The sequence below is a fragment of the Myxocyprinus asiaticus genome, chromosome 25, assembly GCF_019703515.2.
Source record: "Myxocyprinus asiaticus isolate MX2 ecotype Aquarium Trade chromosome 25, UBuf_Myxa_2, whole genome shotgun sequence".
NCBI lineage: Eukaryota > Metazoa > Chordata > Actinopteri > Cypriniformes > Catostomidae > Myxocyprinus > Myxocyprinus asiaticus.
This window is the reverse complement of record NC_059368.1, coordinates 23893528-23907724: the sequence shown is the minus strand read 5'-3', so window position 1 is coordinate 23907724 and position 14197 is coordinate 23893528. Positions and strand designations below refer to the sequence as shown.

The 14197-nt window shown below is 37.8% G+C and overlaps 1 protein-coding gene across 3 annotated transcripts in view; it reads left to right on the top strand.

The window, feature by feature from the left end:
- LOC127416221 (palladin-like) overlaps window positions 1–14197 on the top strand; it is a 140994-nt gene that overhangs the window by 42870 nt on the left and 83927 nt on the right. For all 3 annotated transcript variants that reach the window (XM_051655444.1, XM_051655443.1, XM_051655441.1), the window contains exons 3-8: window positions 5492–5667; window positions 6223–6289; window positions 8274–8391; window positions 8958–9026; window positions 10795–10936; window positions 13157–13180. In XM_051655444.1, coding sequence (XP_051511404.1) covers window positions 5492–5667; window positions 6223–6289; window positions 8274–8391; window positions 8958–9026; window positions 10795–10936; window positions 13157–13180 — 596 coding nt within the window. The remainder of the gene's footprint in view (window positions 1–5491; window positions 5668–6222; window positions 6290–8273; window positions 8392–8957; window positions 9027–10794; window positions 10937–13156; window positions 13181–14197) is intronic.

The window sequence follows — 14197 nt, the reverse complement described above, 5'->3', positions numbered from 1 at the left end:
GCTGAGGCCTTTATTCCGGAGCATATTTAGATGACAAGAAAGTAAAGGGAAAATGGTGTCCAGGGATGGGTGAGCATCCAGCTGATGGTGCAGGAAACTAGTACTTGTTATTTTCTAATCGGATAGACATTGCTCTTGTGTAGAGTAAAACTTGCTCTCAAACTATAGTGATGCCTGATTTGTAAGTGAATTACTCTATTGAGTTGGTTGATTCTTTTCAATGAATTGGTTCACAAATTGGTCTGAATGATTGATTCGCTAATCAGTGTAATTTTTAGAAATCCTTACTCAGTAATCACAAATGAATCGAAGGGTCATTGGCATTAATTTATCAAAAAGTGTAGGAACCTAGAAAGCTTAGCATTTTCTTCGAAAAAGTTCTTGCAATGTGCTTAAGACAGTCTTTATCTTGAAGATGGCTTTGATTAGTTTCTGTATTGTCCAGTATAGGGAGCACACATGTTGTGCACATGTGAATGCTATGGATATGTGTATTGGATGAAGCTTGGTTTAGTCCTGTTGCAAATGTTGTCGTCTCAGATATGTGTGAGCATTATGGGCAGTTTTTCAAAAGGGTTTCATAGCCAGCCTCAGTTCTTAAAGCATGCTTAAAAAGTGGTAACTTGAGAAAAGAGAAGAGTGAATTAATAATGAAGACAAATTAGGAAATAACTCTAGACAGAGAGAGCAAGGGATGAAGACGACAGATGCCCCTGATGCCAGATCTGGGTTTGATTTTGGTGCACTTGCGGTAAAGCACACAAACACTTTTGGCTTCACACAGGACTTTATTTGTAATGAAAAAAAGGAACCAAACCACATAGGCATGCTGCTTTAGTCAAGCAATTAGAACCCTCTCCATCTGAATGTGATCACACACACATGCATCCTGACAGTGATGTTTCACGAGCAGAATGAAAATAGACAGATTTCCTCACACAACACACAGAACATGTCTCCCTGTCTGTGTGATTTATGTCACATATTCCAGCTGTTGGACAAAGATGACCCAGGGCTTTGTTCACTATTGTGTCCTGTCATGAATTTTAACCCCTGAACACATGGGTCACATGCATTTAAATTAACATGTATTAATGAAGCAGACGCTTTTATCCAAAGCGACTTACCAAAGAGGATAAACACAAGCAATTTATTAGAAAGGATCCAATAATATTACCAGTAATACAAAGTTATCAGTAGTTAACGAGAAAAGTAAACAGCAAGAGAAAAGGAAATGGCAGAACAGAAGAGAAAATAGAGAATATTTGTTTGTTTAGATTTTATGTTTTTTTGTTTTGTGTTCTATGTTTTGTTTTTGTTTCGCTTTTTGTTTTGTGTTTTATGTTTTGTTTTTGTTTAGTTTTTTGTTTTGTGTTTTATGTTTTGTTTTTGTTTCATTTTTTTGTCTTGTTTTGTGTTGTTTCGTTTCATTTTAGCCCGTAAAAAAGTTCCTTTTTGTTCCACATTTTAAAAACTTCTAGAGGCACAGAGGAATTTTATTCCACATCACTTCTGCCAGTAAAATTACATTAAATCGAAATGTACCTTTCAAATAGCTATTGTCCTCTTTCCTTAATTAAAATTATTCTCAAATTGATTAGAATTTTATTGTTACATCTAACTTTCCAGACAACATATAATCACAATTTAGACTTGCTCGTGTGTCTAAGACTTTAATTTGTTTTGTCAACTATTTTGTGTGTGTGTGTGTTTGTTTGTTTTTTATCCATAGACCAACACTAAAGATGAAAGGGGAAGTATCCCCTTCACAGAACCAAAGACTGCAGCTAGTTGTAGGCTATTGTGAATCAGACACATACCTTTCCTGGCACTGTAAATTCATCTTTCACTCTTTCTTTGAGATGAATGAGTGCATTAGGCTTGCATGAGCCTGTAGATAAGTGCTGAGATAGAAAAACTAGGAGAGAGATGACAAAGAGCTGAACCATTGCCTTATGTGATGCTATTAAATAAAAAAATCAACCATCATTTCTGAACATTAGTGAAAGATGTTCATCAAATCTAAAGCGATGGATAAGGTATTATGTGTTCACAGACTTGCTTGTCTGTTCTTACATTGTGTACTGGCGAATCAGAGAGCAACTCAACTACTGGATTTAGGGCTGTTGTCTGTGCAGTCCTATTTGATAGAATGTTGTGAAACAGAGCTGCCAAACCTGGGAATTTCTTGGAATATATCCAGGATTCGCAAAGGTCTTCTAAAGTGACCTAAACAGTTCTAACATTTTTAGACACTTACAAAGGCACACAGAATAGACATTTTGGCTGTTATGTTACAGACATTCTTCAATTTTATAGCCTTGGAGAAATAAACAGTGTTTAGAGATCTGACTTCAAATACAAATAAAGTACATCTCAACAGGATAAAAAGCTTAATGGATAAAGGAACTTGATAGGGTACTGAGAATAAAGCAGAAAATGGAGATAAAGTCTTTGTGTGCCAGAATGGAATTAAATGGTCTCAGCAGGCACCAGAATTTGGGGATTTACTATAAAACTCTTAATGATGTCCTAGGTATTTCAAGATCCGGAGATGAGCAGAACGAACAGCTGTGGGCCTAAACCAGGACTCAGTCTAGACGTCTTTTCAAAAGTGTGTGTGTGTGAGTGCGTGTGTGTGTTTGAGCGGGTCAGGTTTTGTCTGCTGTATATTGTGGGGACCAAATGTTCCCACAAAGATAGTAAAACCTGACATTTCATTCATTGTAAATGTTGAAACTTTAAAATTGCTTAAAGATTAGAGTTAGGTTAGAGGTAGGAGATAGAAAATATGATTATCTTAGTATAAAGTTATAGAAGTCAATGGAAAGTCCCCACCATTATATGAAAACATATGTGTGTGTGTGTGTGTGTGTGTATGTGTACGTGTGTTGTGTATAAGGGCGGATTCATGGTTTACAGTGGTTATGGACACTTGGAGTACAAAGAAAGCTTGAATGAACCTCACAGTATGATACATTGTGGAGGTCTGGTTTAGCAGAAAAGACCTTCCTGTAGCATCAGAATCAGAATAAGAATGAACTTTATTGCCATGTATGCTTGGCAATAAAGCTCATAATATAAGTAAATAAATATAAGTATATATAGAAATACACTTATATTTTCTATTCACTTTTTATTTTTATTCTATTTATTATTATTATCTCTGTATTGTTGTTGTATTGTTGTGTACTGGAAGCTTCTGTCACCAAGACATATTCCTTGTATGTGTAAGCATATTTGGCAATAAAGCTCATTCTGATTCTGATTCTGATGTTACAGGAAGCACGGCTCATGTCTTTTCTGCAAAACCAGACCTCCACAATGTATCATACTGTGAGGTTCATTCAAGCTTTCTTTGTACATACATACACTCGCAGGTGCTCGAGACAGGTTTTGTATATTGTTCAAAACCATATTCTTGCCTCAAGGCGTTAGAACACACAACATGCTGAAAGTCAGCTCAGGTAACTAATTTATAGAAACAGAAATTGCATTTGGTCTGTACCTGCATGTGTACTGTATGTGTGTGTGACTGGTGAGTAAAGGACTTTCCCTGTAGACTTGCTGATTCCCAGACCTATGCGTCACACTAAATTGCAGTGTCCCCGCTGTAGGTGTGTGAGTGTGTTTGGTGTTTGATGTGTCATATTCTGCCAGCTGCACACACATAAATCTCAACATCCCTCTCTTCTCACTTTGAGAATCACTCAAAGTCATGACTAAGCAGCAAAACCTGCATGAGATTTTCACTTCTGAGACTGCCATAGAGATTTTGCTCCCTGTTTTACATTCATTATATAGATAGTTTCCTTTGGTATTATTTTAAGAGACTGAAAGTCACAGATCAAGAATGTTTTCTCATAGATAATGGATCTTATTCATGTTTTATGTAAATTACACATACAGCCATTATGCATAAATTGTTGCATTCAAATCAATGGGACAATTTGCATGGATTTATGTGCGATTCACACAGAAATTCATTCTGCTCGTGTTTCATGAATGTAACTTTTGTGCTACCAGCAGAATCAAACAGAATAGCAAAAATAAAGATGGTTTCCAAAACAAGTTTCCCAGAATACTCCTACTACGGCCCCTTATTCCACTTAACCCATCTGGAACGTTGATACTTCAGACTGATCTCACAGTGAAGTCAGAAACTGTAGGTTGACTTTTCTTTAGCTAAAATTGATCTGTGCTTACCGAAATGCAAAGCAATGCCCCCAGTGGCCAAAGCAGTAAGTGTCATTGGGTGTATGGGCACGTGTGAGCTCCGTGGACATTTTCCAGGTGAAATGTCCACGGAGGGGCGCCAAAAGCGAATTGTGAAGCGAGTTGTTTTTAGAAATGCATATTTTATAAACGGTACACCCAACCCAAACCTCAAACCTAAACCTAACCATCAGTGGAATAAAAATTTTATTTTAGAGGGGAAAATGCAACCTACAAATCGCGCTCGTCACTGATTATGCGAATGCCATTACTTCCAGGTTTCATCGCGGTGTCCAAACCCAGGTCTCCCACACTGCTGACACGACACACTTCTGGTCACGCCACAAGGGAAGGCAAACATGCTGGAGCTGATGTGAATATGTCTGATAGGAGATGGTGCTTGCCAGTGAGTCGACATAATGTAACCAATCCTATGGTACTGGAACTATCGGAAAAAATACCGACCTTTTGTGTGATCATGTTGCTTAATTATACTTTTATCTGCACATTAAACTGGGATAGGAGAAAGTATTTTAACATATTAAAAAAAATCACAGACTTCACCTTTAATATTACCTCAGTATGTGGTCACAAACACACATATACAGAGACTGATGAAAGAGTGAATAATCTGGTTTGACCAGCACTGCTGCAGTGTTGATTATCTGGGTAATATCGCTCTAATGAGGGAAAGCTGCTCTAAGTCTCTAATGTTGACTCACCCTCAGATGAGAGATTTGGCGGAAAGCAAATCATATTGCAGTAAGTCTGTGTTTTTCATTGATTGCACAAAACTGAGTGGCTTGTGGTGTTACTGTAAATGTGACATCAGTTTTGTATCTCCATTCAGTTTGCCTCCCATATGCCTCTCTCATTTTCTCAAGTGTGGTTGCTCCAGTTACCACTTCTACAGTTTAATGTGTTTGTCTCTAGATCAATAGTTCAGTAGTTTTTCTTTGAAATATTTTCATTATTTGCAAGATGCAAATATCAACACGTTGGCATCAGAATCACTAGAATACACACCAGCTATGTTCAGAGTAGCATACTACCATAGCACTCTTACTATTGCTGTAGAATATATTTTGTATATGTGCACAATATGCAAATTTGCTCTATGCATGGACTTTAATTTGCTGAATTAAACATGCACCATAAGGTCATGTGTGACAAAATGTAGCATACAACTGCATAAAGTGTTTTCTAATTATCATTAATGGATAAAATTGTCTGCTTCACTTTTATTGACATGCCATCCTCTCTTTCCATTGAATAGGTGGTTTTGTGAGGGGCGGGAGCTGCACCACTGCCCTGACATTCAGATCTGTCGTGATGGTGACCTGCACACACTGGTGATAACTGAAGCATTTGAAGACGACACTGGCAGGTACACCTGCGTAGCTTCCAACGCACTGGGAGCAGACAACACCTCTGCAGAGGTCTATATTGAAGGTGAGGGCCCAGGTGACAAATGGATTACTGAATAAATGTTTAGAAGCAGGGAACTTAATATGTGGTAAAACTTTACAGTGTTCACATTAAAGGAATGTTCCAGGTTCAATACAAGTTATGAGCTTAACTTGTATTGAACACGGAGCGTTTCTTTAATTACACATTCATAAAATGTAATTACAATACAGATGACAACAAAAATGTGTAGGCTGTTTCAGACAATAACTACATAATAAGTTACATGTTCATAAGTATCAGAGGTCGTTCACAAAGGATCCGTTCTTGTGTCCATCTCTACTGTTTTTAGTTCTATAGTTGTAAAGTTTTCTCAAGACACCTGCATTCCCTTCCGTTCCGTTGTGCTGCATCTAGCAGTTTTTGAATGCAAGAACACTTCTGTGTGAAGGGATCCTTAATACTAGTTGATAAGTTAAGTCATTTAATTATGTAAGTAAACTGCAACAGGAAAGCTGAAATGTTGCATGTTTCAATTCTTCAGACTTGGAAGTAACAACTCTTTCTTTCTTTGTTTTCTTATTGTTTCTTTCTGTAAAGGTGCTTCTTCCTCTGACTCCGAAGGTGAAGGATTCTTGTCGAAGTCTAGGTCCAGAGCCATGCCACAGTATGTTTCAGCATGTTCTTCCTCACATGACCTTTGAGCACTGTGACCTCAGAGCTCAGTTGACAGATTAACTGTATTATCTAATAGCCTCTAATTTATCCACTGCCATAAAAGTTCATGTTGCCGCACCCAAAGCACATTGCAGATTTTGGTATGAACTGACCTCAAATAATGGCCAAGGGCTAAAGACCCCATGAAAAGGCTTGACAAGTGCAGATATCTGTCCTGTGTTGATGCATTTCTTTTGAAGCTGGAAGTTTGGGCGGGACATTTCGAAGGGCTAGATTTTAATAGCCAAAAGGCTTTAGTTACGTAACAGCCTTGAACCTACTTACAAGTTGGTTGCAGGTGGTTTCAGGGGGAGGGACATTCTCATTTTAGAGAGCATTTGAATGGACAAAAATCTGTGTAGGGCAAGCTGAGTCATCAATATTTTTAGTCTGTTTCCTGATAAGGAAATATTTTACATTTTAAATATATTGAAAGTAAATTTAGCCATTGATAGGAATACACTAGCATATAGATGGCCTCAAAGCTAACACACATGGGCTAAAAGCTAAAGAACCTTCATTTTTATTTCATGGGGTCTTTGAGGTCCAAACAAAGACTTTAAGAATGCATCACACACTTGTGTCTCTCTCTTTCTTCTCTTTGCCTGCATTGGACCTGTCGTCTAGCCTTCTTTTTTTTTCGTTACATTGCTTGAGCTCTCTTTCCTCACCTCTAAACTCATCCTCCCATGTCTCTTCCTATCCTCTCTTTCCTCATCTGGCCTCTCACTCTTTCTTGTCTGTTTACACAAATTATTAAGAGCTTTGCTTTGGTTTCCAGTGACATCATCACACATATCAGGGATTAAGCTCTATTAGCTCTAAAGTCATTTATAAGGTGCAAAATGCATAGTGCAAATTCAGATAGTGTAGAATGTGTATTACTTCACCGTGTGTGTGTGTGTGTGTGTGTGTGTGTGTGTGTGTGTGTGTTAGAGAGAAATTATCCCAAAAAGAGTGAAGGTAAACAGTTGCCAGCATTATATCATTAAATTTCCTTAACTTACATTTCTATGCAATTTGTTTGCTGTTGGACAAATTCACATTAAATTAAATTACCTTTATGTTTTGAAAGTCAGACAAACACTATTAGACTACTTTAAATAAACTTAAAGGTATAGTCACCCAAAAATAAACTTCTGTTATCATTTACTCTTGTTTCAAACCTGAATACCGTTCTTTTTTTCTGTGGAACACGAAAGGAGATGTTAAGCAGAATGTTAAGCTCAGTCACCATTCACTTTCTTTGCATCTATTTTTCACATACAATGAAAGTGATTGGTGACTGAGGCTAACATTCTGCCTCATATCTCCTTTTGTGTTCCACAGTGATAAAAAACACATACAGGTCTGGAACAACATGGAGTGTAGATGATGACAGAATTTACATTTTGGGGTGTACTCTCCATTTAAATAAATCTGTAATGCCCCATTAGAATTAGAGGCTGTTTTGTTGGTATTTCACTACCATAAGTTTAGTCTGGCAAATATCAATCCATCACTAGAATAGCCATTTTTTTTCCTTTTTTTTTTTACCGACACAAAACAAATTCTGACCATGGATCTATTCTGAGGCAAAATATGGCCCAGCTCAAGGATTGCAAAACGGCTGTTTGGGTCAACTGTGTCAAATGTAATGAGCTGTACCTTTACTTGGTAGTTGGAATTTCAGTGTTAACTGACTGTGATAGACTAAAAGATTGATGCAGCTGTCACCGCATAGAAAATGTCCTTTCTTTCAGCCGCTAAGGTCTAATTTTTGGTTCAAAAGCACATGAATGTTGCAAGATGTGAGAGGTGCGCAGTGTTTCTACATCATGACGGTTGTTTGGTCTAAATGTTTTTTGAAAGTCTCAAGTTTGTTGTAGTGTTGGTGATGTGATCTTTCATGTCTGAATGAGATTTGTTTTAGTGTTTGTGATATGTTCTTATAGGGCTAAGAAGAAAACCACCTCGGTTTCATTGACGATACACACAGGATCCCCAAAGAGCACAGAGGCCCAGCCTCATCGCTCCACGCTGGTCCAGCCGATTTCTACTACACCACAAAGAGTAAAACACATACACAAACACACACACCCTACCTAATTTTTGGTATTTCTCAGTACTTTTACTCGTAAGAATGAGATACATACAGTATACACATACACACGTTTTGTTACTGAAGCTTAATTATAATACAGGCAAACCCTAACCCTACCCCTAACCAAAAACATTTGCATTTTCAGAATTAATAGCTATACAGTATATATTTATTTATGAATAATTTTTTTCCTTTGAGGATGTCAGACCTCCCCTATGAGAGGTTTTGTCTTCTTTCTGGGGACTGTTTTGTCTCAAAACTGTAGTGGCTATATGTACAGTAACCCACACATGTACACACATACATATTCACAGTGATTCCACCTAACAGTTTCATTCTGGTCAAGCCACTGACTACTGTTTACTACATTGACAAAAGACTACACAAACCTATACACAGATGTCTGGAAGATTCATCAAGAATGACAACGGCAGATGTTGCAAAACTCTACACACTTTCTGAAAAGATTAATTTCAAGATGAATGCCTGAGTATCGTAACAATACAATTCTTCTTTCTCTCCGTGTGTTTATCAGGTTCAGAGTCCAGTTTCCTCTCTCTATGCTGGTGATACTCTTCCGAAAGCACCCCCTACCTTCACTAAGGTAATTACCACCCTTACTATCTATTGTCGGGACATTTGGTCCCCATTATGTAGGCAAAGCTGACCCACACACACAAGCAAAGTTTGGGAAATGGATGGATTAATCAGGATGTGAACTCCTCTGTTTTAACAAAATTATCCAAAGCCTCTTGACCGCGCAAGTCAGCGTGTATATGATTTGTCATATGACTCAGTGTTCAAAGCAAGCAGGTCTAGGCAGAGCTTCAAACGCCAATGCCAAATGCAGTGTTTGCTCGGTCTGTTAAATTATTTTCCACCTCCTTAAAGAAAACGGATTGTTTTTTTAGACCCCCTCTTCCCTCCTTTCATTCCACTGTATATTTCTTCTCAAAGACTTTAATCTGCCAAATGAGAGGATGTGCCTTTAATGCATGGTTATACAGTATGTCATCACAGCCCTAAACAAACACACTTATACATGAACATACAGGCACACAAATGATTTAACTGGAGTGTATGTAGATATATTTCTTAACTTGAATTTTATCAGGTCAGGTGTTCCCTGGAACTTGAACGCATGACTCTGGTGTTTATAGTGCTCTACCAGTTGAGCTACGGGAACACTCATGTACACGTGTATGGAAAACATCAAAGGAAATTGCTTTGTTAATAACAATGCTCAGAATACTCGACAAAAAGTAACTTGCACATGTTTAAATAGACTACTCTATGCCTTTTTACTTTTATTAGTTGCTGACAGCTTCTTGGTCTGTCTTCAGTCTGATGGAGTATGTACTTGAGTAAGAAAGAGATGCTATCTTTTCATCTTTCATCTTTTGTTTTTTTTTTTCAAAATATTTCCTTCATTTATTTTCATTCACCTGTCTTGTCTCTGCCCTTTTCTTCTGTTTACCTCTTAGTCTATGTCCCTGCTCAGTCTGTAGTCCTAAAACCCAGAAGAGAATTAGCATTTGTGAGCCATGGGTTCCATTTGGAATTTCCAATAGGTTATTGAATAGTGGCAAAGTCTTTCTAGCAAGTCAGTCCATAGTCGGCCATCTTTGGAATGCTCCCAGGAGGCTATTTCCAGTCATAACAGTGCAGCTGCTATCTATTTGAATTAAGAAAGACCTAAATCTCAAAAACGGTTGGTCAAAATTACAATCAAAGAACATATTTCAAATTATCAGTGAAATATGACAACATTGTTGACATAAATTGCGCTTCTTTACCTTACATTACGCTAAAAAAAATTGCATGGCTTGTATAGCTAATGCGCATGCATGTTCTCCAGTTGATTGACAGACGATGTCTGTATCTAATAGATGACTAGCTTTTTTGCCTGTAAGGCGGGACTTCCTTTCTACATCCATTGACCATTGGCCATTAGAGCTCCTTGGTTGGGCGTTCCAATTCCTCCTATTCATTTTAATATAAGTGGCACATCTCTCATAAATAAATAGTTTCTAATAGTGTTTTTTTTACTATTATTATTTATGAGTAAATTAAGGTCTGTTGTTAACATTACTTAAAGAGACTTTCTCATTTTGTTCTTCAACATAAATTACACACAGCCGAAGCACAAATGTGATTTTGAAGCCGCTGTGTTTTTTTAAAAACAAGATGCTAACAAGTTGGTTCTTAAGGACTACAATGGTGATTTGAATTATCAAGCATGTATGCTCACATCCTTGTTGTAGTTTTACTTCTTAGCTCCATCAGCTCTTAAAAATAATGCAGACACGTTTACTTTCCTCTGCCTTCAGCAATACCTTTTAGTGTTAACTTGTGGTTCTCTCTTTCTGTAGATGTTGCAGGACACGCAGGCATCTGAGGGTCAGGTGGTGGTTTTGGAGTGTCGGGTAAGAGGAAGTCTTCCTCTGCAGGTCCAGTGGCTTCGGGAGGGTCAGGAGATCCAGGACTCCCCTGACTTCCGAATTCTGCAGAAGAGTAAGAAGAACTACTCTGGGAATAAATCAAACCATTTTAGCAGGGTTGGGCTAAATTCAAAGTTTAAGAATTGTTTTCCTTTCCATTTACGAGCTGGAATTTAATTTGAATTGGCCATGCCCCATCGAATGTTGAATTGAAATGAAAGGAAGAGGATTTTACTGACTTGGGATTCAAAGGAATTCAACACAGTCACACAACAGAGGAATTTTTTTACATCAAAACACAATTTCTTAATTTTGACAAATTATGGAAATTGTCAATATTAAAATCTACACTTACCAGTTTTTTTTATCATATTCCTTTTTAATTTAATCTGCTATCTGTTGATTACAATTCTACATCCTGTTTGCTAATTTTATTCATATTTAGCAAGTTAATTGGAATTTACAATCTAAAGCGAATTTAAAGTCTCAATTCACATCTGCACTCAAAAAAAAACAAACATTTTAGCCTATTTTTAAAATATACTCATTTTAATTTCATGAAGAAAAAAAATCAAATTGTTTAATTTTTAACTAAATTAAATTTACAAAACACACATACAGGTGCATCTCAATAAATTAGAATGTCATGGAAAAGTTCATTTATTTCAGTAATTCAACTCAAATTGTGAAACTTGTGTATTAAATAAATTCAGTGCACACAGACTGAAGTAGTTCAAGTCTTTGGTTCTTTTAATGGTGATGATTTTGGCTCACATTTAACAAAAACCCACCAATTCACTATCTCAACAAATTAGAATATATCATAAGACCAATAAAAAAACATTTTTAGTGAATTGTTGGCCTTCTGGAAAGTATGTTCATTTACTGTATATGTACTCAATACTTGGTAGGGGCTCCTTTTGCTTTAATTACTGCCTCAATTCGGCGTGGCATGGAGGTGATCAGTTTGTGGCACTGCTGAGGTGGTATGGAAGCCCAGGTTTCTTTGACAGTGGCCTTCAGCTCATCTGCATTTTTTGGTCTCTTGTTTCTCATTTTCCTCTTGACAATACCCCATAGATTCTCTATGGGGTTCAGGTCTGGTGAGTTTGCTGGCCAGTCAAGCACACCAACACCATGGTCATTTAACCAACTTTTGGTGCTTTTGGCAGTGTGGGCAGGTGCCAAATCCTGCTGGAAAATGCTGAAAAAGCTGGTCAGCAGAAGGAAGCATGAAGTGCTCCAAAATTTCTTGGTAAACGGGTGCAGTGACTTTGGTTTTCAAAAAACACAATGGACCAACACCAGCAGATGACATTGCACCCCAAATCATCACAGACTGTGGAAACTTAACACTGGACTTCAAGCAACTTGGGCTATGAGCTTCTCCACCCTTCCTCCAGACTCTAGGACCTTGGTTTCCAAATGAAAATACAAAACTTGCTCTCATCTGAAAAGAGGACTTTGGACCACTGGGCAACAGTCCAGTTCTTCTTCTCCTTAGCCCAGGTAAGACGCTGTTTGTGGTTCAGGAGTGGCTTAACAAGAGGAATACGACAACTGTAGCCAAATTCCTTGACACGTCTGTGTGTGGTGGCTCTTGATGCCTTGACCCCAGCCTCAGTCCATTCCTTGTGAAGTTCACACAAATTCTTCTATTGGTTTTGCTTGACAATCCTCATAAGGCTGCGGTTCTCTCGGTTGGTTGTGTATCTTTTTCTGTTAACATGCTTGGATACAGCACTCTGTGAACAGCCAGCTTCTTTGGCAATGAATGTTTGTGGCTTACCCTCCTTGTGAAGGGTGTCAATGATTGTCTTCTGGACAACTGTCGGATCAGCAGTCTTCCCCATGATTGTGTAGCCTAGTGAACCAAACTGAGAGACCATTTTGAAGGCTCAGGAAACCTTTGCAGGTGTTTTGAGTTGATTAGCTGATTGGCATGTCACCATATTCTAATTTTTGGAGATAGTGAATTGGTGGGTTTTTGTTAAATGTGAGCCAAAATCATCACAATTAAAAGAGCCGAAGGCTTAAACTACTTCAGTCTGTGTGCATTGAATTTATTTAGTACACGATTTTCACAATTTGAGTTGAATTACTGAAATAAATGAACTTTTCCATGACATTCTAATTTATTGAGATGCACCTGTATATATATATCAATACTCAAGAGTGTGAGTTGGGCACAACCTTGTACTTTGTAAAACTATGTAAATGATTGTTGTATTAACAATAGTGATTTGTTATTATCTCTCTTAATTGCCATATCCTTTTTTTTTTTTTTTATCAGAGCCAAGATCAGCAGCAGAACCAGGTGAGTCTTTTTTTTAAGTCTATTAATTACTGCTTCCACTTTCCCCTCTTGTCACTCCCCTTTTTCATAAAAACACCTTCCTCACAGTGCATTTGCTCCAATTTTATTTTTATTTTTTGCTAATGACATTCCCTCACTCACTCTGCCAACCAACACTCTCTCTGTCGCAATACTAATTTTATATAATGCAATCCCAGCAGCTGTGATATCATCAGTATGCAATATGGCCTAGATATGACTCCAAATGCCAAAGGCAATAAAAAAAAATAAAAAAATAAAATAAAACCCCGAAAATCACCGTAAGGAGCTAGTGGAAAATAGCGGCTGAATCTTCGGATGACAAGCAGCTAATATCTCCGTCTCCTTTAAAGAAACCCCACATAAGAGACACACTCGTGTACAGTGCAGCATTGCTCCCACTGTATATGATGTAATTAATAACTAGTTGTCCAGTGCGTTTCCATTCACACAGCACAGGCTTGCCGAGAATGCGGTTGTGAGACCTGAAAATGTGCGGGTGTCAGTTCGGTTATAGAATACGGTTGTCACACCAGTAAATAATCATCCTGTGTGTGAACGCAACCCTATTAAGCACTCAAAACAGGTCTGACAACCGGATTTTGTGAACTGCTGTGAGTCACATATTTCCATACATCTGTGCATGTGTATGGCTCATCTTTCGAAAGTGACACTGTCACCTCTATCTGTGTCTGGGGCAGTAGGTCTCTCTCTACTACTGATTCACCTCCTTAACCATCAATTACCTGTCTACATTAACCACACCTCTCTGTCTACTATTCTATCACCTGTCTACATCCCTTACTCATAACAGGCAACCTTTACTGTATGTGATTCTCATGTCTCAGTATATGCTTGGCGTCTACTGCTACAGAAGCTTATACTGTTGTAACACTGGTCAGATACAATATATAGACAAGTTCCATTTAAGTCTCCTTGCCAGTTAATGTGTCACTAGATAATTAAATCCATTTCTGATTGTCTGGTATCTCTTCTGAA